A 26,991-nucleotide genomic window follows, 5' to 3' on the forward strand; every position below is an offset into this window, starting at 1 on the left:
GGTTCATTTTTAAAATTTCATTTTCTAATTGTTCATTGCTAGCATCAGAAATACAAGTTATTTTTGTCTATAACCTTGTATTCAGAAACTTTAATTTTACTAGTTTATTGGCAAATTCTTTTAAATTATCTATATCCTCAATCATGTCATTTCCAAATAATGGTAGTTAATTTTCTTCTGACCCTACCCAATTAATTTAAAAGGAAATCTTGCCGTACTAGGCCAGGAACTCAGGTAATAGTTTCCTCAACATATAGCAAAATTGACTATCGCACAGTGTACATTTGTATACCCACCATCTGGATTCTACCATTCTAGATTTTACCAAGTTTACTATATCTGCTTTATCACATATGTATCTATCCATAAAGCCATCCTTTTTTCCCTTTTCATGATGCATTTCAAAGTAATTTAAGGTACCAGTACACTCCCCCCTAAATAGGCATGCATAGCATTACCTAACGACATTTTGAATAGAAGTGATACTAGACATCCTTTTTTTGCTTCTGATCTCAGAATGAAAGCTTTTGATATTTTAAGTATGATGTGTTTGCTGTAGTTTTAAAATAATATTTGTAAGATTAAGATAGATTCCATTTTTCCTAGTTTGCTAAACATTTCTATCACTCAAGATTGCTGAATTTTATCACATTTTCCCCTGCATTTATTTAGATCATTTACTTTTCCTTCTGTATTCTGTTTATGTGAATAACTCTAATTGATTTGTGAAGGACAAATCCAATTTGATCATGATGTATTTTTACACATTGTATTTGTAGATTGGGGGTTTCTATTTGCTAATATTCGTTTAGACCTTTTGCATCTATACTATGAGGACTGGCCTGTAATTTTCCTTTCTTGTATTGTTCTTGGCAGATTCTTCATATCTAAGGTTAAGCTGGTTTCATAAAACAAATTAGAAGGTTTTTCTATTTTCTGGGAGAGTTTGTCTAAAATTGGCATTATTTCGCTCTTAAATGTTTGGTTAAATTCACTACTGAAGCCATCTTGGTCTGTAAATTTCCTGTGGCAGATTGTAATTATGGACTCAATTTATGCACTACATATAGGATGATTCCAATGTTCAGGATCTTTTCATGTCAGTTTTGGAGAGTTTTTTTTTTTTTTAATAGTTTGTTCATTTTATGCAAAATCTAAAAACTTTAATGAGGAATACTTAATATGTAAAAACTACACATATGTAATAAAGTGTACAATTTGATTAGATATATGTATACACCTATCACTGCAATGAAGATCATTTCGTCTAGATTTAAAATTTATTGGTATTCATAATATTCTCTTAAATATGTATACATATTTTTGAGACAAGGTCTCTCACTCCGTTGCCCAGGCTGGAGTGTGATGCCATGACCACAGCTCACTGCAGCCTCTACCTCCTGGGCTCAGGTAATCCTCCTACCTTAGCCTCTCCAGTAGCTGGGACTACAGGCACACACCAGCATGCTCAGCTAATATGTGTGTGTGTGTGTGTGTGTGTGTGTGTGTGTGTAGAGACAGGAGAGTTTCACCATGTTGGCCAGGCTGCCTTTTAAGTATTTTAAATGTCTGCATAATCCGAAGTAACTTGCCTGTTTCCCTTTCTGATATTGGCTATTCCTCTCTCTTGCCCTTTCTCCTTCCTTTTTGATCAGTCTTTTAAGGGGTTATGAATCCTTTTATTTATTTATTTTGAGATGGAGTCTCGCTCTGTCACCTAGGCTGGAGTGCAGTGGCGCAATCTCTGCCCACTGAAACCTCCACCTCCCAGGTTCAAGCAATTCTCTTGCCTCAGTCTCCTGTGTAGCTGGGACTACAGATGCCCGCCGCCACACCCAGCTAATTTTTGTATTTTTAGTAGAGACGGGGTTTCACCATGTTGGCCAGGCTGGTCTTGAACTCCTGACCTTAGGTGATCTGCCCACCTCGGCCTCCCAAAGCGCTGGGACTATAGGTATGAGCCACCGTGCCCAGCCGATGAATCCTCTTAATCCTTTTAAACCCTTTTAAATAACCAACTTTTGACTTTGATTCCCTTTATTGTATATCTGTGTTCTATATCAGTAATTTGGCTTATTTTTGGGTTTCATTTGCGGTTTTTAAAATTTTTGAGGTAACTGCTTAATTGATTTTTAACCTTTCTTCTTTTCTAACATAAACATTTAAAGATCTATATATGGGAACAACAGACACTAGGGACTCTGAAAGGAGGGAGGAAGGGAAGGAGAGTGGGAAGCAAGTGCTGAAAAACTTTCTATTGGGTACTATGTTCACTATCTGGGTGACAGGATCATTAGAAGCCTCAGCATCACCAATATACTCTTGTAACAAACCTGAACATGTACTCTCTAAATTTAAAATAAAATTAAAAGACATCTTCTGAAGCATGGTTTTAGTTGCATCCCACAAGTTTTTTTCTCCGTTAGTTTTGATATGTAGTATTTTCATGATCAGTTCAAAATATTTCAAATTTCCATTAAGATTTTTTTTTGACAGCTGGGTTACTTGGAAATCTATTTCCAAAAATATGAGGATTATAAAATTATCTTCTTGTAAATAATTTGTCTTGATTCTATTCTGGTCAGAGAATGTATTTCATTTGAAGTATTTTCAAGTTTGTTGAGACTTTTTTGTTTTTCTGAGATAGGGTCTTGCTGTCACTCAGGCTGGAGTACGCAGTAGTGCAATTAGAGCTCACTGCAGCCTTGACCTCCTGGACGCAAGTGATTCTCCTGCCTCAGCTTCCCAAGTAGCTGGGGCTACAGACACATGCCACCATGGCCATCTAATTTTTGTATTTTTTGTAAAGGTGGGGCCTCACTATGTTGCCCAAACCAGTCTCAAACTCCTGGGCTCAAGTGATTCTCCTGACTTGGCCTCTCAAAGTGCTGGTATTACAGATGTGAGCCACTGCGCCTAGCCTGTTGAAACTTTTATAGCCCAGTATTTTGAAGTGTGTGCCATTTGTATTCGAAAAGTATGTTACTGAGTTTGGTGTCCTACATACATCCATTTGGTTTGCTCATTTCATTGCTTAAATCTTCTATAACTTGGTTTTTGTATGCTAGCTTTTTTTCTACCTATTAACAAAATAGGCACGTTGAAATATCACTCTGGTTGCATATTTGCCTAAATTTCCTATCAAATTTTCTTTTACATATTTTGAGTTTATATTTTAAGTGCATATAAATTTAGATTATCTTTCTAGTAATTGAATTGACCCTTTCATTTCTTAAAAAAATTATTGCCTTAAAGTTTACTTAAATATATCTACACCAGTTTCCTCATGGTTACTGTTTGCTGGGTATGTATTTCTCCATCTTTTTCTTTCAAAATTTCTAAATTCATGTTTTAAAAGTGTCTCTTGTAAATAGCATATGGTTGTTTTTAAAACAAGGCTGACAATATTTGCCAACATTTGAGCATTAGTCCATTTACATTTAGTGTAATAATGGATTAATCATAAATATCTTGCTTTCTATTTGTTCCACCTGTTCTGCTTTTTCTTCTTTCTCAGACTCTTTTGCAATTCTTAAATCTGTCCACTGAAATGATTATTCCAATTCTCTCTTATTATGTGGAAAGCTATACACTTTTATTGATATCCCAAATATTTTCAGGCAAACATGACTTATCAAAGACTAATATTAAATGGATATTTACTCTTTTCTTGGATGATGCCAAGTGTCTTAGAACACTTAAAATTTCCACATAAATCTATTTTCATATATTTTATTTCTCTCTATATTTTAAACTCCATAATACATAATTATTGTTTTATGTAGTCAATACTTATGTGTCATTTTCATTGCTCTTCAATCCTTCCTAGGGCTCTGTCCTTATGTTTGGGATTATTTTCCTTCTGCCTGTAAAACACCTATTAAATTTTCCTTTAGGGTAGGCGTGCTGATTAATTCTTCTAGCTGTTTCTCTAAAAATGTCTTCATATCCTCTTCATTTTTGCAGGATATTTTCCCTGATTAGAAATTTTTAGGTTGGCAGTCATTTTCTTTCAGAACCATAAAAGGCAGTATTTAACTGTCTTCCATTGTTTCTGCTGAGAAGGAGCTGTCAGTCTAATATTATTGCTCCTTTAATGGTTATATTCCCTCCTCCCACCCCAGAAGGTCTAAACTATTATTTTTCTTTGGTCTTCAACAGTTTTACTATGATGTTTCTAGGTGTGGATTGTTTTTATTTATCCCACTTGAAGTTTTTGTGGGAGGGATTCTTGAATTTTTGGTATGATATCTTTCATGAGTTTTGGAAAAGTTCTCAGCCATTTATTTAAATATCCCTTTCTTCTACTCTTTTGAGATGCCAACTACACTTAGGTCAGACATGCTCACTGTATCCTTTAAGTCTCTTACCCTCTATCCTCTATATTCTGTTTTTTTTTTACTATGTAATTCCTGCTCCCACCTCTCAACCCCGAGTTTTCATCTTACTCATTCTCTTTTCAGTTATTTCTAATCTGCTCTTAGACCTGTTCACTATTCTTCTCATTACACTACTTTAGTTATAGAATTTCCAATGGGCCTTTTACAGTTTCTGACTCTCTGCGGAAATTCTTGACCATGCGTCTCATTTTTTTGAACACAGTAAGCATAGCTGTTTTAAATTCTGTGACTAATGTATCTGGAGTCCTTTTGGATATTTCTATTGTCTATGTTTTCCTCTAATGGTTTTAATTCAAGTAATTAATGTTGTCTGGTCTTCTCCCATACCTGGGTATTTCTTATTGCAACACTGCAGAAATAATTTGAGGCCTTGGGTTATGTTCACTTCCTCCACAGAATTTGCATTTGCTTCAGCTGGGCACCTGAAGGCATCAGTAATCTGGTTTCACCTCCGACCACATTCAGGTACTGAGGTGGTTTAGAAGTTGAACTGCAGTACCCATGAGCGATAGTCCAATGCCAGTAATGGAGGACCAACCTTCCAGCTAAGGACAACTTGGAAATCTGGTAAAAATATTTTAAAAATTTGCTTGAAGGATCCCAGAGCCAACAAGATAGTTAAAGTATTACTTGTCCAGCTCTATGGGGCTGCTTTTCCTCTAGGGGATTTTGCTAATGCCAGAGGCTGTGTCTGATTAGCTGACATTTAGATAGCCTTGTGAAGTCAGATTAGGGGTTGGAGTACGACCTGACCAAGGGTCTTGGGGCTACTGGTGAGTCTTCCTTGCTTTGGATGGGACCTCTGAATAGCTATACCCTAATGAGATTAAATTTTATGTTTTAATATAATTCATACAAAATAAATATGCATTATTTGCTGTGGATCGTGTGCTATAATCTACTTCAGTTCTTCATATGCATAGCTAGCTTGGCTCTTCATCACTGAATAGAAACTCTGACCTCTTTGACTCCAGGAGGTGATGTAGGACACTGGAACAGTTCCGAATTTGGAGTCAGAAGGCCTAAGGATCAGTCCCTAAAATCAAGTGGCAACTACTGATATTGCAGGGATAGCGCCTAGGAGAGAATTAAGAGACCCAAAGGGTTGACCTTGCAAACTCCAGCCTATGAAGTATCAGCAAGTGCCGAAACTAATTTATGGCTCTGCAAAAAAAACGCAGAGTGACTCAGTTCTGCGGAGAGCTCTACCACCCAATGCAAAACCCTGGCTCCCCGGAATCTAAAGGACGAAATGTTGCTTAAAGTATGATATATTAACAAGTTTAGTGCTTAAAAGTTTCCCCCACTAAACATTTCTCTTGGATGTACCTTAGCAAGGTCTTAGGAAGTTGCTGAGTGTTCTGATGCTAGTCCTGTGTCCTTTCCACTTCCCATCGTCTACTCCCCAGCTCCTGTGCTTTCCTTCCGAGAGAACTGTGTGTGCAGTGTACTTTCTATGCTTCACCTTCAGGGACCTTCTCTTCTTTCCTTTCTCTGTCTTTGTCCTTCAGCTGTGTTGTCTGCACTGCTGAATGGTGGCAGCCCTGCTGCAAGGTTGTTGTTCATAGATTGTATGACACCAGCCTCAATGGGTGACTGTGGGAACTAGAGTTAGAATTCTGAAGCTTTTCTGCAAAGTGCCTTGAACTCTTGATAGGGAAGATGCTACTGAAAGGGACACATTCTTTTAAAAGTAAATATTGTGGCAGAAGTCTTTGTTGATAAAATGACACAATGCAGTAACAGCCTCCGATCTTGGGTAAAATCAGATGTTAATTTCCATCTGAACACATGATGATCCTGTGTTGCATCATTACACATTTTTACTTCGTGTACAAATTTCTGAGCAAACTGTCAAAATTAATGCAAGTATAATGAAAGTTTATCATTCAGATTTATTGCCATACAATAAATCTTTCACAAAAATAAGGAAGAAGCCTCTGGTGACTTTGTAGAGCTGAGGCAGTGATGGCATGTGGTGGCGCCTCCCTCCTGAGGGGGAGCCAGCGTTGGGAGCGTCACTTGCAGGCCTCCTTGGAGGCTGCTGCCCCAGCTGAGCTTTTAGCCAGTGAGTGCTTCTACTTACTGTGTGACGAATGAGAAGAGAGAAAGAGGGGAGGGCAATCAGGGTTCTGGGGGCACCTCAGTGAGCCCAGAGGCCTGGAGGAGAGGCTATGTGATTCCCCAATCAGGCCTTCCTTGGGAGTGTACCCTATGTCAAGATGACTGGGTTTCTGAAGGGCCTCATTTCCTCCCATGACAAGCACTGACAGTCCTGCAGCCCAGGGACTGTCCTGTGGCACTGCCCAGCCCTCAGACTCAGTGGACAGTTCTGTGGTCCTGTCAGAAGCTCAGCTGCTCCACATGACCCTTAAACATTTAAACATGTTTTGGTTTAAAGGAAAAGGAAGCCAATCAAAATGCTTTGGAAACAAATTAAAAGTTGCAAATTATTTCCCCACATAGGAAATACATACCCTTGCTACCTGAAATGATAATCATCACTCCCCCTGCTGGCTGAGAGTGCTGCTGCTCCTCCTTCAGACTGGCTCCTCTGCAAAGCTAAGTATTAGCAGAAGCTGTTGCTGAGCCTTACCTCTAGCCTGGATGCCCTGTACATGCACTCTGAGGTGAGCACAGGAGTCAGAGGCTCCACTCCAGCAGTGACCGGAGGGGGCCTGACAGAACAAGCCCCTCGGGGACGGGCGGCAAGCTGCACTTGCCTCTGGGACCCCACCAGGGATGGGCTCTCCGTGAGTCCCTCAGCCTCAGGGAGACTGTTTCATTCCTTCCAAACGAGGATAAGGAAGCTGCCTGCCCTACCTCAACAGCCTCTGAGAGCGCAGCTTGGCCAGGCCTTCCTGTGTGGAGCCCACACAGCGGCGCACTAAGATGCTGGCAGTGTTTTGACCTTTTACAGAGCTTGGGGTGACTGAGAATGGTTCCTCCAAGGCCCTCAGAAGATGTGATGGACTTGAATGACACGGGCCTGCAGCCCTGGGACACGGGACAGGAAAAGCCAGCCCTGACACAGATGAGCTGGCAGTGGATTCCAACAGTGTGCTCAGTCTCATCTGGGCTTATGTACTTTCTATGTTGAAGAGCAAATACTTTTTCTTTGAGAATGAAACTAGGCTCCTTATCTAGACTGTGAAGGGGCCCGTGAGGACACAGAGTGTGACTGGAAAGGAAAGTCCCAACTGGCCCTTAGTGCAGCCCTAGTGGCTGTTTCCTTCCGAGAAGCTCCTTCTTCCAGCTCAGGCACCAACATGCGGATTACACCAGCCCAGAAGGGTTTTTAAAAAACCAGAAACAAAGAGCAAAACATACTTTTCATCCCACGTGGAATACAGTATGAACAAATTACTCTCCTTTTTCTATTAGTGTGTGTGAAGGAAAAAGACTGTTTTCAAATGAAGCTTTTCTTTTTCCTAATGATTAATACAGAGTAGATTAACTTAATTTGTGCTAGACTCCAATTTAATTCCAGCAACAGTTCACAGGCCATATTCACAGAAAAGTTAATCTGGGCTTTATGAGAGGTAGCCATTTTCTTTCTTACTTTTTTTGTTTTGTTTTTTGGAGACAGGGTCTTGCTCTGTGGCTCAGGCTGGAGTGTAGTGGCACCTTCTTAGCTCACTGCAGCCTTGAACTCCTGGGCTCAGGCAATCCTCCCACCTTAGCTTCCTGAGTAGCTAGGACTACATAAATGTGCCACCATGCCTGGCTAATTTTTAAGATTTTTGTAGAGATGGGATCTCACTATCTTGTCAAGGCTGGTCTCAGATTCCTGGGCTCAAGCGATTCTGCTGATTCAGCCTCCCAAAGTGCTGGGATTACAAATGACAGCCACTGCATCCAGCCCATATTCCTTTTTAAGGAAAGATGCAGAGGTGTTAAAGATTAATATCAAATTGTCCAGGCATGGTGTTTATGAAATTATGGGCCCTCTGAGAGGTAACCAAACACACACACGACTTCATTTCTTTATTAATTCCTGCCTCATCATCTTTTCTTATTAACGCTCCTTAATGTTAAAGGAATCTCTCTCTCACACACACACACACGTAAGACCAAAACAAATATCTTGAACATGCAAAATGAGTGGCCTGCTGAATGGTATTGCACTGTTGAATGGTGTGCACTGCTGAATGGTATTGCACTGTTGAATAGTGTACACTGCTGAATGGAGTACTGTTGAATAGTGTGCACTGCTGAATAGTGTGCACTGTTGAAGTGTGCACTGTTGAATAGTGTGCACTGCTGAATAGTGTGCACTGTTGAATACTGTGCACTGTTGAATAGTGTGCACTGCTGAATAGTTTACACTGCTGAATAGTGTGCACTGCTGAATAGTGTGCACTGTTGAATAGTGTGCACTGCTGAATAGTGCACTGTTGAATAGTGTGCACTGTTGAATAGTGTGCACTGTTGAATAGTGTGCACTGCTGAATAGTATACATGGTTGAATACTGTGCACTGTTGCAGTGTGATGTGCCTAGGGCATCAGGATCTTGGGAAAGCTCTAGGTTTTTGGCTTCGAAAGAAAACTGCATGTTGAATAACAGGTTTTTACATTTATTATTGTTGTGTATTTCCTCCCCCTTTTGCACTACTATCTACGCTGAGTGATCTATTGCCAACTGGCACCAATTCTCCAAATCAAAGTGTGTGAGGAAAACACACTTGTGCAATCCTCTTTAACAGAAGATACACCAAGTAATCTGTCTGTCTACTTCTGTTACCCAGAAATAAAACAACTTGAAGGGCTGCTTGGCTGGAGGGGTCCGGGTGGGAGCGCATCCTGCCCTCAGTCGGAATCCATGGTGAACAGCTGGATGTCCTGTGGGTTCCAGTACAGGCCGACTGCTGAGTTGTAGACAAGAGACCAGACGTAGGGGATAAAAAACTCCTCAGGCTGCTCCTCTTCCACATATTTGAATTTCAATTCTGGAAATTTCTGCAATGAAAATAAGATGATTTTATAATCCCACAGTTCCATGCACAAGCAAAAGCGGTGGGAGTTTGCAGGTGGTGCTGTGGTGTGTGGGAAGCTCACCCACCCCTGCCAACTGGTCACAGGACCTGAGAGATCTGGGGCTTTAAAATATTTCAGCTGTCAAATGGCTTCTGAGAAAATGTGAATTACCGATGGGGAGAGCAAATAACATAAAGGGTCCTGGTTGGCTAATGTCAGTTGGGCTGATAGTTCCCTGCTAGGGACCCTACCCATGGTTAAGGTATGATGAGAAATATCCCAGCTGAGACATGGACCCTGCCTGGGAGGCAGACAGGGCTCAGGCTGATACTCCCCAGAGTGTGACGCTGGGAACTGGCTCTTGAGAGGCACTGTCCTTAGGGTTCCGTGATTCTGGAGGTGAGGACCTTCCCCTCACAATCCTGAGCCCTGATGTGAAAGGGGTAGGTGTGTGCCACCAGTGTCCTGAGCCCTGATGTGAAGGGGTAGGTGTGTGCCACCAGTGTCCTGAGCCCTGATGTGAAGGGTAGGTGTGTGCCACCAGTGTCTGAGCCTGATGTGAGAAGTGTGTGCCACTGGTGTCTGAGCCTGATGTGAGAAGGGTAGTGTGCCACCCAAGTGCAGAACCTAATGTGAAGGGTAGGTGTGTGCCACCAGTGGAGGGCTACTCTGGAGGAGCAGGGGTCTGGGGTGGCCAGCTTGCTCGGCCATAGCTTGGCCTCAGTCTCTCTTCCTCCTTGGAGGCAGGAACAGTGGCTTTGGCTTTTCAGAGGGAGCCCGAGGCTGCCTCCTCCTCATGGAGGCTAGGAAAAGGCCTAGGCCTGGCTCTACACACACCTTGCGGGTGCCCTGGTCTGCAAACTCCAGTCCTCTGCTATGTAAGAAGTCGCGCAGCTCAGCGGCACTTGTGTTTTAGCACATCACTGGGATTTGGGCTTTTGATTTTCTACTTTTACTCCTGACCTATTAATTCCAGCCAGGGCAGAGGAAGTGATTCCACTTTCAGCAGCTTGAGGAGCGGCTAGAGTCTACCCAAGGCCCCTGGGCCACTCCTTTGCCAAGGCATCGCTGGCAGGAGTAGCTGCAGCTTGGTGACCCTTGTCCCAGGTTGGGTGGAGAGAGAGGGGACAGGGTCCTGGGAGGAGGAGTATGGTGGAAGGCTGAGAGAGAGAGGGGGCTGAAATAGAGAAAGAGAGGAAACCCCACACTTCCCCACATGCATCCATAGCCGCACTTATTATACTATATTGGAAGGCATGGCCCATAGGGCAGAGAGGTTTTTATCTGTTTTGTCAGCTGCTGCGTCCCCAGGGATATTAGCCAGGCACTTAATAAACAGATGAGTGAATGAATCAGTGAAGCAATCAACCATATATTGAGGGCCAACTATGTCCCAGACACACTGTAGATGCTTCATGTGTATTATCTAATTTAGTCCTTCTTATGGGAGTCCATTCATTTGTTCATTCACTCATTCTTCATTCTACTGACTCTCTGCTGCCAGGCAGGCACTGTGTGGGCCAGGGCCTAGAGATATGGAGGTGCAGTGGCCAAACCTAGCTCCTGTTCTCACGGAAGGTAAATCTTCATAGAGGATAGAGACAGAAACAGCAGCAGCAGTAACAAAAAATCAATAATAACAGAGCAGCAAGGCAGGGAAGGACAAGGAGCCAGAAGGGAGGAGGTGGCAGCCAGATGAAGGGGAGGTGGGCTCCCCTGGAGGGCCCTGCATGGGGAAGGCCTGGGTGTGAGGCAGGAGGCACAACACACTGGAAGCTAAGGAGGAGATGGGGGAAGAGCACACACTGGGCAGCAGAGGTCAGACTCGGGAGCTGCATATAAGGTCCCAGAAACCTCTGAAGGGTCTGAAGGCTGCGGCATGAGAATGGCACTGTGCAGTGGCTGCTCCCATCACAGCGGGGAGAACTGGAGGGCATGGTGCAGCAGGCAGGGGCAGGAGCCTGGTCCAGGGAAGCGGGAAACAGGCCTGAATTAGGATGATGCTAGCTGGGTGGATTTAAAATATATTTAGGAAAGGGGAGGAGCAGGTAGAGGAGTTGCATGTGCATACACACACACCCACACCCACACCCACCACACACTCACACACACATTCACACAGACACACAGATACACACACAGACATGCACACACAGATACACACACGGACACGCACACACACATACACCACAGACTCACATACACAATACAAACACAACACATACAAAACACACATCCACACCCACAACACACACAACACAGACAACACACCCAGACATGCACACAGAGACACACACCAGACACACACACAACCAGACATGCACATACAGACACACACACACACAGATATGCACATACACACACCACACATACAACACACAGATACGTGTACACACACAACACACACAAAACAGACACCCACTCACATGTAGACACACCCAGACATGCAGACATGCACACACAGACACACACACCAGACACAGACACAACACACACACACAGACACAACAGAGACACAACACAGATACACACATGGACACACACACAGTAACAAGAATTTTAAAGTAACGTTTACAGTGATTAAAACTAAAAGCATCTGGACCAGGTATAGTAGCTCACGCCTGTAATTCCAGCACTTTGAGAAGGCAAGGCAGGAGGATCACTTGAACCCAGGAGTTAAAGACCAGCCTGAGCAACCTAACAAGACCCTATCTTTACAAAAAATTTAAAAATTAGCCAGATGTGATGGTGCACGTCTGTAGCTACTCGAGAGGCTGAGATGGGAGGATTGCTTGAGCCCAGGAGTTTGAGGCTTCAGTGAGCTAGAATCATGTCAGTCCATTCCAGCCTGGGCCAAAGAGTGGTATCCTGTCTCTAAAAATAATTAAACCAAAAAAAAAATTAAAAAAATAAATTTAAGAAAACCAACGAAAAACATCTAAGTGCTGGGTCTTCAGAGTTCCAGAATGATAAGAAAGGAACAGAGCAAAGCTGCAAAGACTTTGTGGCAAGAGTTACATCTTGAAAAAGTGTGTAAGAATTCCTAAAATGGAGGGTGTTCTGGCCATTGATGTAACTTCAACACATCAGACAGCACAGCCCCGTCTGCTAGGGCTTCAGTGATCAGCAACTCCCCACTTCGTGGCTACCAGACTGTTATATAAATAGGCGCCAAGCTCCAGCACTAAGATCTCCCCACGCCCTGCACCCCCACACTGCAGTCCCCTTTCCAAAACTACTCTAGTTCAATGAAACCCGAGCCTTTTCAGACCATCAGTGTTTCCTTCAGGCTCTCTGCCATCATCAGCGCAGGCTGGAAGTCTCGGTATCTGCTGATGACATTGTTCATGACTGCAATGGAGGGGACAACTTCTTTAACTAGCCTCTTTGGGTCAGTCTGGCTGACAAAGTTTGATCAGCTCAAGATGTGGCTCTATTTCCAGCACTTGCTGGCATGAGCCAGAGCTCAATGAGGCCCCAGCTTTATCTTTATTTATTCTTTCCCTTCTCTCAGTTGACACCTAAGGTCCCCAGCTTTCTATTCCCTCCTCGTTCACTCCTGAAGTCCCCTTGTCCCCCACCTTCCCTGCACAGTGCTCTCTGGGTGTTCCCTAACTGCTGGTGGGGGGGTCTCCTAGGGCCTGGAGAGTTTGGGAGCCTCCTCACACACTGTGTTGATTCCAGCCTGACATGGGGTTCTCAGGTATGTGGGTGCTTAGAGGGAAGTCTTCATCATGGAATCAGGTGTCTTAGAGGTACCAACACGATGATGTTCTTTTCTGTGAAAAATCAGCATTTATAGCACGAGGCAACAAGTAGCTCTCACCAACCCGCGCTCTCCACACACCACGCCTGTCTGAAGCTCCCATGGCATCCTGGTCAGTCACCAAATGTCCCGCTGAGGCCAGTGTCAACCCCATGAAGAGAAGGTAAATTGGAGCTCAGAGAGGCTCAGTGCCCGGTGCAAGGTCGTGCAGCCTGCTGGAGTGGAGTCAGGTTTAAAGCCTGGGTCTGATTGTGTGCAAAGTTAGTTTGAAAAGAGACATCAGAGTTCCGGCCACCCTAATGATTCGTCCTTAAATTTGATTCTCTTAGGCTCCATGAAACCCTTCTGGGTGTGAGGCACAGAGCTCAGCACGCTGCTGGTCCTTAAAAAAAGAACCACATGAGGGCAATCATGAGAGGACAGTGGTGCTATGTGAAGAAGAAATGAAACTCACCCATAATAATGGAGATGAAAGTCCTAGTTCTTAGATGGCCTCAAAGTTTAGAAAACCTCACACGTACTCAGAGAGAAGAGAGGGGCTGGGTGGGGCTGCAGAGTCCCCTCACGGCCTGTTTTCATTGAATAACATCTTACATTTCTATGTGGTAATGTCGCTGTTAACACGCACTTCTCATTGTTAGAAATAAAAATGACTCAACGATGTGAAAGCCTTTCTCCATTCAGTGACTTACGTGGGGCTTTTCCCATGAAGGCCTTAGGAGAGGCTGTGAGGCAGCTTACACGGGGCTGCTTTCCGCATCTCTAAGGAGGGTGGAATGGGAAATAAAACCAACAAACTGTAAACTGCTCTCAGAAGAATTCCTTCCAGCTGAATTACAGAAACTTAGGCAAGAGCCTCTACTAAGTTTATGGGCTGGCAGTAAGTTTTCCTGCCCTCATGGCTTTGGGGAAACTCTGACGACTATTCCGCTAGAAGGAGTAATGAGTCAAAGACTGTCCTGAAATCCTACAAAAGAGGATCTGGGAAAAATACCTGGCACCCCCATGACTATCCTTCCCACCACCTGGTACAACCAGAGGTGAAAATGCCTCAAGTTGATGTCGAAACAATAATCCATTTCACCCTCCACAAAGGCACAGGACATCTCTCAGCAACAGAGATCTTTCCTCTAATTGGAAAGTACACACTTTGGCTAGTAGTAACTATGGCTTTCAAATGCTGCAAACAAAATCTCAGGAACATTCAGTATATAGCATATGATAGTACACAAAAGTAGTATAAAATAGTATAAACTATCTGTCAAGAGAAGACATGTGTAGATTTTATTATGAAGTTATTCTTCAAGCTGATCAATCATCATTTCCATAGAAGTTCCCCATGAAAAATAATAAATTCTGAGATTATACCTAACATTTATAGCTAATACAACTGATTACCTATTACGTGGCAGGCGTATTCAAAGAATTTACATATAGTTACTCATTTCATCTTTGAAACAACTAGAAAAAGCAACTCCAAAGGCAGGCAGATAATTTGAGTTTCAGTCCCATCTTTTCCCTTTCACTCACTCAGTAAATACTTAGTGAGGGCCTAGTGTATAGTAAGCACGGGACTAAAAATACAGCCACTAGGACACATGGGGTTCCAGCCTTCAAGAGCTAAAAGGCCAGTCCTTATTAGCCGAGTGATCTTGGACTAGTCTCACATTCTTGCTCAGATCAGGCTCTTAAGGTTTACTACACTCTGAGGCTTGGAATGTAGCTATTCTTCCTACTTCACAGAGTTGTACTGACAATCGGATGAGATAAGCCACACAAAGGGTTTGGTATAGTACCACCACAGAGTAAGGATTCAGTGAATGTTGGCTGTGATTACTGACATTAAAATGACATGCAAGTGTAAGGGATGCTCTTATAATGTTCTGTAATCAAGCCTAAAGACTAGACATACTATGATGCTTACTATGGCCTGGTCACAGTGAAGTCTAGTCTTTAGATGTGATTACAGAGCCCATTTCTCTTACAAGCCCATTTCTCTTACAAGCCCATTTCTCTTATGCACCCAAATGGAAACTTCTCACTTGGCAACTGACTCTTAATAATAGAAACAAGCCTCCCTGCATGAAAACCAGACAGAAGTGCTGACAAATGGCTTAAAGGCACTGAGCTCATCTTCATCAACATTTTTAAAGAACAAAGCTGTTTCAGTAAGACTTCTTTCTCTGTCTCAGAATCAGGCCCAACTGGAGGGGAGAACATTGGTCCTTGAGTGGGTTTATGGCTATGGTAAGGTGGACAGAGGGGTAATTTCTTTTCTTTTTTTTTTTTTTTGAGATGGAGTTTCACTCTTGTTGCCCAGGCTAGAGTACAATGGCATGATCTCGGCTCACTGCAACCTCCGCCTCCTAGGTTCAAGCGATTCTCCTGCCTCAGCCTCTCTAGTAGCTGGGATTAGAGGCATGTGCCACCACGCCCGGCTAGTTTTTTGTATTTTTAGTAGAGATGGTGTTTCTCCATGTTGGTCAGGCTGGTCTCCAACTCCCGACCTCAGGCGATCCACCCGCCTCGGCCTCCCAGAGTGCTGGGATTACAGGCATGAGCCACCGCGCCCAGCCCAGAGGGTAACTTCTACCATGTATGTGACATTAGGCTTTTGCCATCTCATGGGGCAACTATGACTCTAAGAAGGGGTAACTTCTGCAATGTATGTGACCTAGGTGTTTACATCTTCCTGTAAGATCGTGCAGCACGTTCAACAACATCCAAGCTGAGGCATGACAGCTAACTCCCTGAGCCGCACGGGGCTGTGGGGGCTGTGGCTGACCAGGAATGAAGCCTTCTGCTTGAAGTTCAGAGACAGCCCAGTAGGAAGCTGAGTGGAAGTGACTTTGACTAGAGCTGCCATGTACCAGGCACTTCCTGCTTCACTAATGACCACCCTATAAAAAACAAAAGTGGCCTCTCTTGGCTCACTGGCTTCTTGCCTTCACAACACTCAGTGCAATTGGTGCTTCTCTTATTTATTTGTTGACTTGTGCACCATTTGTTTCCCCAACTAGAACAAATACCGGCTCTAAGAAGGCAGGGACTTTATGAGCATCTGGCATGTCACTGACATCTTAAGACATATTTGCTGAATGAGGAATTAAATAAGTGAATGAATGACGTAAAATCTGCACAAAAATCCTGTGACACAGGTATTGTTAACTCTATTATAGAGATTTAAAAAATCAAGGTCCCAAAAGGATAAGTCACATGAAAAAGAGGCCACAGCAGTGAGTGGTAGAGCCAGAAGCTGAACGAAGCTCAGGCTTTTCCTCTGGAGCCTCCCCAGGGTCAAAAGGGACCTAAGTGTGCCCTTCTTAAAATGTCTGTGGCCAATGTGGCCACTAGGTTTTCGTGTCTTTCAAGTAATAATAATGAACTTCAGATGTTTCTTCAGTATCCTCCTAACTAGCAACTCACTAACCTTTTGTGGCCGAGTTTCTTCACTGTGAATGATGGGGTTGATCACCAGGTGATCCCAGGCTGGGGTCAGGAGGCCTTGGCTCTGTCTTGGCTCAGCAGCTGGCAAGCTGGGCAGTTTGGGGCAAGTCATAGCATTTCTCAGGACTCAGTTTTCTAGCCTTGTGAAAAATGAAGGACCTTTGAGCTCCTTCCAATTCTGACTAGGTATGGTTTTATGAGATGTGGTTTTATGTTTAGACCAATAAGGTCTAAAGGTGTATTCCCTGCCATGCCTCTAGGCTCTGCAGGGTTCACTTGGAGAAAGGGTTGCATGGGTTGGGCCTGGGTTCAGCTGCAACCCTGAAGTCAAGCATTTGTTGATTTCTACTTTGACAGACTTTGCACTGGAGATGGTATCTGAATGTCCTGGGGGTTGACAATAGACAGTTTTAAAGGCTAAGGATCCCCACTGCTGAAAACAAGGACAAGCTTGAAGCTGCTGTTGAGCCTGGGAGCTCCCAGATAAGTAGGCTGAGGTTCCAGGCACTGCCCTGTCTGTGCTGGTTAGTGAAGGCCTGGTCCCCTCCACAGACTGGGTTCCCAAACTGCTGTCTCCTAAGTGTGCACCACTGGTCATGGGGGGACCGAAAGAGCGGCTAGAGAGATTAGCATGAACACACGGCCATTACTGGAAAACCTGAACATGCAGATAGCACTGTGCACGCCCTGAACTACAGTGCCAGCTCTCCTCCCACAGTGAGCAAGGGAGCAGAGAGATTGTTCCTTAGGGTTGTTTGCTTGGAACTTTTCATCAGCACCTAAAAGGTTCAGAAAGGGGAATCATGCTCTGTTTGCTATTTATGCACGTTCTCCAGGACTGGCTACACAGAGTAAACGCCTGGAAGCACACGGTAAGGAGCTTCCTTTTTCCTGAAGGGAGTTGTTTGTAAGGGCAGTGCCTGGGAACACTTTAAAGGGGTGAACACTAGGCATAAATCATAAAAAAATTTTGAGAATGTTATTCAGTCAACCTGGGTAGGCCTGAGCTGAATTTAATTTGACCCCTCTCCAAATCTACCTGTCCATCTACCTCCCTACAGAGCGAGCCAGCATGGTTTGAGACTTAAATAGCAATTCTTAAAAATATGTGCTCCTCCCTCTAAGATGTCTTAGAAGTCTAAAGTACTAAGGAAAAGAAAGACAAAAGGTTTAATTTAGCACTAAGGACACGGGGGACACATTTTGTCAGGACTCAGTCCAAGAAATGTCAGTCTGAATGTCAAATCAACAACCTAGAAAAGATCACCCTTTCCTTTATATCCCTTTGTAGAGAACAATAATGCCATCCTGTGAGGCTAAGGAAAGTCCAACTTCTTCACTTGAGAGTGTCTTCGTCTCTGACATGGCTAACAAACCCTCTTCGTGGCCCATGGCCCCGGCTGCTCAGGCATCCCCAGGCCCTCCCAGCTCTGACATCCGTCTGGCTCTTCTCTACCTACATCTTCCCTCCCTTGCGCTTCTCAAAATCCCTTTGGGCTCCAGCTAGTGACTCTCAGGTCAACATGCTTTGAAGACTTAGACTAAAGCTCCGGGAAGGCAGAGGTGGTGCCTGGGAAGGATCAGGGGGCTTGGATCTCATAGTTACGGCAGGAATTCAGCTAGAACCGGCTGGCATAGGGCAGGGCGCTGGTTATCTCAAGCTCAGGCTACTTTGGTGAGGAGCCCCTGGCTTTCATGCTTCTCTTTCTGAGATACTTGTCCTGAGACACAGCTCAACAAGGAGAGAAAACCCATCTCTCAAGCTTGTAGTTTGGTCTCAATCCAAAGCTACTTACAGCAATCCTGTTGTTTTGATTTTTGGAGCCAGAGGTAATGCTAGACTCTCAAGTTTGGCCGGAATGTTTTTATCAGCTCCAGTGAATCAACCTACCACAGTGGGACATCCGGACGCCCAGCTCAGAGACAAAGCAAGGGTCTGGTTTGGTGGTTGAGACTTGGGTACAACAAGCAGACCAAAAGCCTGAAAGCCGTCTCTGCTGTCAGTCATGTGATCTGGTGAAAACCCACAGGAAGTTCAGTGAACAGATAGAGGGCACAACTGCAATAATTTTATTACCACGAAAGTTCAATGGAGTTTTCCCCCTTCCACCTCAAGATGATATAAGATAGCATCAGAAACTCTACCAAGCACCTGGCACAGGTCCAGAGCGTCTAATACAATTTAAAATCCAATAGCTACATAGCAGATTGAAAAAAAAAATTTTAAGACCATATTAAGCCTTTGAATAGACAAGGAAATGGGTGATTGCTGGTCGCAAGGCAGACCAGTAACTGTTGGCAGATGGTGCAGGTCAGGAATGACGGGTTAGTGACTACAGACAGCACGCGCAGGGCTTGTGGTGGGCAGTCCTGCTCAGATGAAAACTACACAGGTTTTGAGATCCTGTCATAAAATAGCAGAGGATGCATTTACATTCTTTTCTTAATTCCAAGGGTGAAGGATGAATTTGGGGATTATGTAGCCTCATATCATTCCCCTGCCCCCCATATTCTATTGCTGTGTAACTTTAGTTCATCAATGATGAGTCCTGAAATCAAATGTTGGTGGGCTTCAGCTAAACATGAGGCATTTGCTTGGCTGTAGAGGAAAGGGAGGAATAACTGCTGCTCCTTGAACAGGGTGCATCAGTTAGGGGGAGGAAACAAGAACAAGCGAGGAGCATGACCCAGGATGGGAAGCGGGTGGTGCTCCCAGAGGACACTCTCCCAGGTGGTTCTGGCGAACACTGGGCCCAGGAGGTTTTAGGTGGGCTTGGACAGCAAACTCTGGAAGAAATAATGAATCATCAATTCAGCTAAATTGTTGATCAAGACTGAAAAGTGCAGGCTCTTCCAAGTGTAATGGAAGGAGTGACAAATCTATCAAATATTATAACAAAAAAGAAGATAAGCACTAGTCTATGAATAACATCAGCAATGAATGTGGAAAAGTTCCATTTTATATGAATTAATTTTAAAATTAATGAAGAACTTTCTTTCTTTCTGTATTGAGATGGAGTCTTGCTGTGTTGCCCAGGCTTGAGTGCAATGGTGCGATCTCAGCTTACTGCAATCTCTGCCTCCCGAGTTCAAGCGATTCTCCTGCCTCAGCCTCCCAAGTAGCTGGGATTTGAGGGGCACGCCACTACCCCTGGCTAATTTTTTGTATTTTTAGTAGAGATGGGGTTTCACCATGTTGGCCAGGCTGGTCTTGAACTCCTGACCTCAGGTGATCCACCCGCCTTGGCCTCCCCAAGTGCTAGAATTACAGGCATGAGCCACTATGCTGGGCCAGAACTAAATTCAAAATATATAAAATTATAAAGGACTGCTTATTAGAAGTTATAAGTTAAGAAATACAAAGTTAAAATTAAGAAGCCCATCATGAGAGTGGCTCAGAAGACAGTTGCAACACATTGCATATCTAGGAACACCACACCATGGCTGGTGACACAGAGGGACCTTGGAGGGGGGTCTCTAGGCACTAAGTTACCACCCAAGAGGGGCACTTACAAGGTTGGCAGACATGGATCCTGAGCTCAGGAAATGGTTTCACCACTGTGGAGTGTCTGCAAGTGACACCAACAGTTTCTGTAAGCGAGGGCGAAAAGACTCTTTGGGAAAACATGGAGGATATAAAGTGGAGCCCCATGCTCAGGACAAGCTTTCCACAAACCATTGATCATTGGCTAGAACTGAAAGCCCCCCCGAGTCTGAATCTTGAGCAAAAGTCCCTGGTAGGACCTCGGCCACAGACCCAGGCTAACGGGGTTCACAGAAAGGAGAGGGACTTTATTTTCGGTTTTCAGTTTCTCTTTCTTTTCTGGGGGCTGGTGGGAAGGTGCAGCCTCTCCTTCTGCCTTGGCATGTGGGCAGGGTTCTGACTTGTGGAGACAGGGCTGGGGTGGGGGTGCTGGAACTGCATGTAGAGAGAGCCTCTGGAGCAGACAGAGGCTGACAGCACTCTTTTGGGGGCTGACCTGCAGTGAGGTGTGGCTAGAAGTAAGTTTGAAAAGGTGGGTGGAGGCACGGAGGTGGCCTCAAGGGAAGCCTGTTCACCTGGGAAGCCTAGAGCCGAGGGGACAGGTGGAAGACAGAGACTCGTGATCTGAAAGCCATCAGCTGCGGGGCGGCAGGTGAAGTTGCCGATGTGTCAACTCCTCAGGAAGGCTGACTACATTACTGAGTCAAACTGCCTGATGCAAATCAATTCCTACTTAGGAGGCTGGAAGAAGGAGAATATTTTGATTCCAAGGTAGGAGATGGGGGCAAAAGTGGAGAGTTCTGCTGTCTGTCTTCAAAGATGATGATACTAATGAGAGACAGAGTCTGAATACAAGGTGCCAAGAGTCCTTCCTAACCCACAGCAGTAATGCTGTCTTTGAGGTTCTGAACAGACTGCGTGGGATCCTGCCCATTAGTAGCCCCACGCCAAGCTGCAGAGCTTCCCAACATGCCGAGGGCCAAATGGGCAGAATGTTAAACAAAAGCATAGCAGCGTGCTGTGGGTGAGTAACCTGAATTCCCTTTCTTGGATAAAGGTCTCCCTGCCTTTGTGAGAATGCGAAGGCAAAGATTATGATGAGCTGAAGCCTGGAAAGGCTGGGTGAAGAAATGTTTCCCTCCAGCGTTCCAGGAAATTTCCTGGGAGGGCTCACACCAAAAGACGAACAAGCAACCAGTGGCTGACTAACGGAACAACGGCTCCCCACTGCTGGCCAGTGAGGGTGGAGGTGGTGACGCTGCCACGGCAGCTCAGGCGACTCAGCCCAGCAGCCACGTGAGCCTGGCTAGGGGAAGTGAGTAATGAGGGGGCTGGGGGAGGCGCAGGCTGAAGGAAACTTTGGGGTTTATCAAGTCATTCTTGTCTCTTCAGCTGTCACTCTCTGCTCCCACTTTCCTGAGATGGAGGCAGGACTCTTCAGACAACTCAGAGACTCAAGAGCCACCAAATGGTCTCAGGCCCTGCTTTCTGCTAGCACTACCACAGAGCCCCTAAAAACCACTGAAGACAGGCCATTTTCATTGTCACTGTTAGAGTAGAAAAGAAAGAATACTTGAAACTCTGTTTTCCTAAACCAACGTAGAGAAAGCTAATAAGCAAGGGACAGGTGATGTGATCAGAAATCAAACAGGATTTGGCTCTTAGACTACATGCCAATGAGGAGAGGAGAATCTTCACAGAGGGCAAATAAGTGTAAAAATATTCATATTTATAAGCTGAAACAAAGATTCAATCTCCATTTATAAAAGCCTATTCTTTTTCATTCATGATTCCTGCTTTATTTTATTATTATTTTTAAAGACAGAGTCTCACTCTGTTGGCCAGGCTGGAGTGCATTGGTGCGATCTCAGCTCACTGTAGCCTCAACCTCCCAGGTTTAAGTGATCCTCCTGCCTCAGCCTCCCTACCAGCAGGGACTACAGGTGCATGCCACCACACCTGGGTAATTGTTGTATTTTTTGTAAAGACAGGTTTTTGCCACTTTGCCCAGGCTGGTCTCAAACTCTGGGGCTCAAGAGATCTGCTGCCCACCTCAGCCTCCCAAAATGCTGGGACTACAGGTGTGCGCCATGGCCTGGCCCAATTCCTGCTGTTAGCCTTTCCTGTACAAAAAGGCATAGGTTGGGAGTTTCATTTCTCAGTGTGTTAGCAGTGTAAAACCTGGCCCAGCATATCCAAAATAGGGTCTTGATCTGGCCTTGCGGCAGGCTAGAAATTTAACTGCACTGGTATAAATCCATGTGATCTGAATTTTTTTTTTTTGGTAATTTTCTTATGAAGGGAGCAGTTTCACAGTTTACAACTTTATGAACTAGCAGTAACATCGTGGGCAGGATAGAGGGAAAGTACATTCAGAGGTGGCAAAACAGTGATGCTGACCGACCAGACGAGGAGACCGCAGAGAGGAAGGACTCGACACCTCTGCAGACTGCTGCTCCTTGAGCCCAGGTCTCTTGCGGACACTGCTCAGGGGCTGGCTCAGGCAGGGCCACAGATGAGCATGCACAGTGTTTCCCAGGCAGGCCTGTCGCATGATGGGGCCAGAAAGAGCCAGGGCAAGGGAGCTGGGAGTCATGCTCATTCCCACCTGCCCCACATGTTAACTGGGGGGCGGTCTGGTGGTGGCCCAGGAGACGCCCTGCCCCATTGTTCCTAGTTTGACAGCTGAAGCTGCGCCAGACACACCACCATGACATCTGCTGTCTTCCTTTCCTCGCCTAGACAGGCTGGAAGGCAGAAGAGCAGGCAGCTGGCATTTCATGCTCCCCAAGGCAATTGTCGCACTGATCAATTACTTGAAATTTCAATAAATACCATAAAAAAGAAGTGTAAACTTTTAAGACTACCATGTACCTCTCCCATCTAGGCTATGAATGGTATCATGGAGGGAAAATTCAAGATGTTTGGATTTCAGAGGTGGCTCTGACACTAATAAACTCGGATAAATCATGTCCCTTCTTGACACTTAGTTACTTCATCTGTAAACCATTACGGCTGACGAGGCCTGCTCTGACTGGTGGAGAGCAGAGCTGAAGACTGACTACGACGTTGAGGTGGCACAGGCAGGGCTGAGAGGCCCAGTGAGGGCCAGGCACAGCTACTGGCCGGACTCTGTTAGCACCTTGCTCTGCCTTGTCCAAGCAATCCCAGAGAAGGGCCTCAAAGGAGTCCATCTCCTGCCTTGGAACAAGGTTCACAGCCAAAGGACAACTGGAAAATACAAGACCTTTTCCTTCTCTATCATGATTTTTTTCAAATCAATGCCCCAGTAGGTAAGTAAAACATCTGTAAATGAAGCATTTGGAGATCTCTAATCATTTTCAAAACAAGGAATTAAGAGCAAGGACACTTTTTTTTTAACACAGGCTCCAATTATGCTAAATTTACATTTTTTTTCTTCTTTTTTTTTTTCCCCTCAGAGGCTGGGTCTTGCTCTGTTGCTCAGGCTGGAGTGTAGTGATGTGATCATAGTTCATTGCAGCCTCAAACTTCTGGGCTCAAGTGATCCTCCCACCTCAGCCTCCTGAGTAGCTAGGACCACGGGTCTGCACCACCATGCCTGGCAAATTTTTAAATTTTTTATAGAGCTGGGGTCTCACTATATTGCCCAGGCTGGTTTTGTGGTCAAGTGATCCTCCTGTCTTGACCTCACAAAGTGCTTGGGTTACAGGTGTGAGCCACACTGCCTGGCACAAATTTACATATTTCAATAAAGAAAGACACACTGCTTATCTCTTAATTTACTTTCAGGGACCAATGATAGATAATTCAATTTGTGATACACTGTAAGCATGAAAATTAAACAACATTGAGAGTTATCTTGGAAACACCCATAAAACATTTTAAAGGATCTTTCAAAAGGAAATTCCAAATTTAAATAATCAACATACTATATTTTGGGATTTGGATATAGGTAACATATAATAAGACACTTATATTTGGGTTTATTTAGAGCAAGAGGATGCAGAACATACCTTTTTTTTTTTTTTAATCAAAATTTGGTATACATAAGAAAAAGTGAAAACTCTAAATTTCCCCTAGAGAGAACTAATGTATGTTCAGCACAAAAGGGGTGACAACATCTGAGTTTTGGAACTTGTACAATGAAAAAGCAGATTTAAGGAAGATAGAATGATGTGCTTATTTAAAGAGAAACTAACACTGTAAATACATCTTCTATGGTTTCTACCTCTAAGTGCGCACAAAACACTTTCTGATGAAGAAAGATGTTTCAAGATAAAACTTCCAGGCCGGGCTCTGTGGCTCAAGCCTGTAATCCCAGCACTTTGGGAGGCCGAGACGGGTGGATCACGAGGTCAGGAGATCGAGACCATCCTGGCTAACACGGTGAAACCCCGTCTTTACTAAAAAATACAAAAAACTAGCTGGGCGAGGTGGCGGGCGCCTGTAGTCCCAGCTACTCGTGAGGCTGAGGCAGGAGAATGGCGTAAACCCGGGAGGCGGAGCTTGCAGTGAGCTGAGATCCGGCCACTGCACTCCAGCCTGGGCGACAGAGTGAGACTCTGTCTCAAAAACAAACAAACAAACAAAAAAGATAAAACTTCTGATTAAATCCCTCTTGCAAGGATTTGTGTCCTTATAGAAAAGACCACAGCCAGCCAGCTAGTCCCATCCACCATGTAAGGACACAGCTAGAGGGTGCTGTCTACGAACCCCAAAGTGGGCCCTCAGCAGACACCAAATCTGCTGGTGCTTTGATCTTAGACTTCTCAGTCTCCAGGACAGTGAAAAATAAGTTTCTGTTGTTTATAAGCCTCCCATTCCACATTATTTGGTTATAGCAGCCCCAGCGGACTAAGACAAAAGGTGACCTGCTCACCCATGTATCCTTCCTTCCTTTTTATTAATATTTACATTATAACTATAATCACTTGTGCTTTAACAAATACAATGGTGATAGAAAATAATGGTCGTCTTTGCCACCTGGTTGATGGGTCTGCATCACTGAGCTGTGACTGTACCAGGACCCTAACCCAATGGCTGATCTTTAGCTGTTTTCCTGGCTGTTCCGGAGGTCAGGGCTGTAGCAAGGGGCTCAGCTGGCAGTTAGAGGCTCAGGTGGCTGCTACACAGTGTGGTGGTATGAGGGAGGGAGCTGTGCTGGCAGTCCTGCAAGCTGAAGGCTTACTCAGTACCACCGGAGACCCAACATCTTATTATGGAAAATTACCCATGTGCACCAAAGTGGGGAAAATAATACAGTGAACACTGTGTGCCCATCACCCAGCTACAAGCCATTAACTCATGGGCACTCATTTAAGCTACCCCAACTTCCCTCCTCTGAATTCGTTTGGTGCTAATTCTGGACATTATATATTTTCACTCTTAAATATTAACCTAATTAAACAGGTAAGAATGTTTTACTCTGCTTTAAGAAAATCCAATATGAGAATAAAATAAATTGTAGGGTGATCCTTTGTACCATAAAAAGCATTTAACAAAAAGATGAAATATGGTCCCTGCCCTTAAGGATCTTAACATTTACTTGGAGAGCTAAGATAAATGCAAATGAAAAAAAAAATCACTAAAAAGCAATCCTCTAACATAACCTAATGTTAGAAAGTACAATGTCATAATTGCCAGTTCTGATCTGTATGAACTCTGGAGTCTCCACAAACTGGGTGCCCAGGACCTGAGCTTCATTTGCTTCCTCTCCTTTAAGCAAACCATTAGCCTCTGCCAGGTGAGCTCCCTAGGGTCCCCTGCACACTTCAGGCAAATGCTCACCTCCATGCCTTTTCTGACAGGTCTCTTTATAGCTAGGATGTCCTTCCCACCACACTTCTGTTTCCTGCAGTGCTGGTGCAGATGCTTCCTTCCCTCCAGAGTCTTGCACGGTCCTCTCCAGTGCCCAGTCCCTGCCTGCCTACAGCATTACCTGTGTATTTCTTACGAAGTGCCTGGCTGCACATGGGTTTGGATAGTTTCCATTCACTACTGGACATAAATGATTTGAAGGTAGGCTCTCTGTGCGCCATGCAGCCCCAGGTCAGGCATTGCTGAGTGAGGAACAGTACCCTCTGCCACAGGGTGGCTTAGGAGAGAGAGAGAGACAGAGAGAGAGACACAGAGAGAGAAAGAAAGAGAGAGAGAGAGAGAGAGGGAGAGAAAGACTTTGTAAAAACTGCAGTCAGGGGATGCCGGCAAGACAGTTCACCTAGGGTGGTCCCGATGGAGAGGAGAGAGAAGTGGAAGGCACTGTCTAGTCAGGGGAAATTGTTCAGAAACCTGGCTGAGAAAAAAAACAAAAAACAAACAATAAAACCCTTCCCATACAATGACCTTTCTGAGCAGCTCCTGGGTAGCGAGGGGGGCATGAATAAAAAAGTCCATAATAAAAATCTGATCATGTTATTCTGTGCTTAAAAAAATCCCGATGGCTTCTCAATGGAAACCACTGCCATAGAAGATACCAAAAAGTAGAGGCGGAGCCTCCGAACCATGGTGTCCATAATCTACACATGGAGATAAAAGATGTACAAAAATATCAGACAAGATAGGAGGTGATAATATCATCTGAAGTGTGCAAATAAGTATAATCTGTGGGGATCCAGGGAAGGGAGAAATTAAGCTGGAAGCATCAAGAAAGGCTTCAAGGAGGAGGAGGCACCTAGGTGGTCTGTAAGCAAAGGGTAGGATTTGGGCATGTGGAAGTGGGGGGAAGGGCAACCCAGGCAGAGGAATAACAGAAGCACAGACAGGGAGACAGAAAGCACAAGGGTGCCCACGGAACAGCCGGTGTGTTTGAGAATAAGAGGGGGAATGTGAAAATAGCTTGGAAGGTAGGTTTATGGAGATCTGCTGAGACTCAGCCTAGACTTTTCTGCGTACGAAGTGGGGCCACTCCATGCACCTGAGCAGAGCTGTGCCCAGG

General features: G+C 44.6%; 1 protein-coding gene across 1 annotated transcript in view; it reads right to left on the reverse strand.

Annotated features, from left to right (window-relative positions):
- Positions 1–8,957: 8,957 nt before the first annotated feature.
- The window catches only part of LOC116271478 (dymeclin-like), a 99,015-nt gene continuing 80,981 nt past the window's right edge, over positions 8,958–26,991 (reverse strand). Inside the window, exon 5 of the mRNA XM_031658827.1 lies at positions 8,958–9,360. Within this exon, the coding sequence (XP_031514687.1) occupies positions 9,211–9,360 (150 nt within the window). The 3' untranslated portion in view covers positions 8,958–9,210. The remainder of the gene's footprint in view (positions 9,361–26,991) is intronic.

Source organism: Papio anubis, chromosome 19 (assembly GCF_008728515.1).
Source record: "Papio anubis isolate 15944 chromosome 19, Panubis1.0, whole genome shotgun sequence".
In the NCBI taxonomy this organism is placed as follows: Eukaryota; Metazoa; Chordata; class Mammalia; order Primates; family Cercopithecidae; genus Papio; species Papio anubis.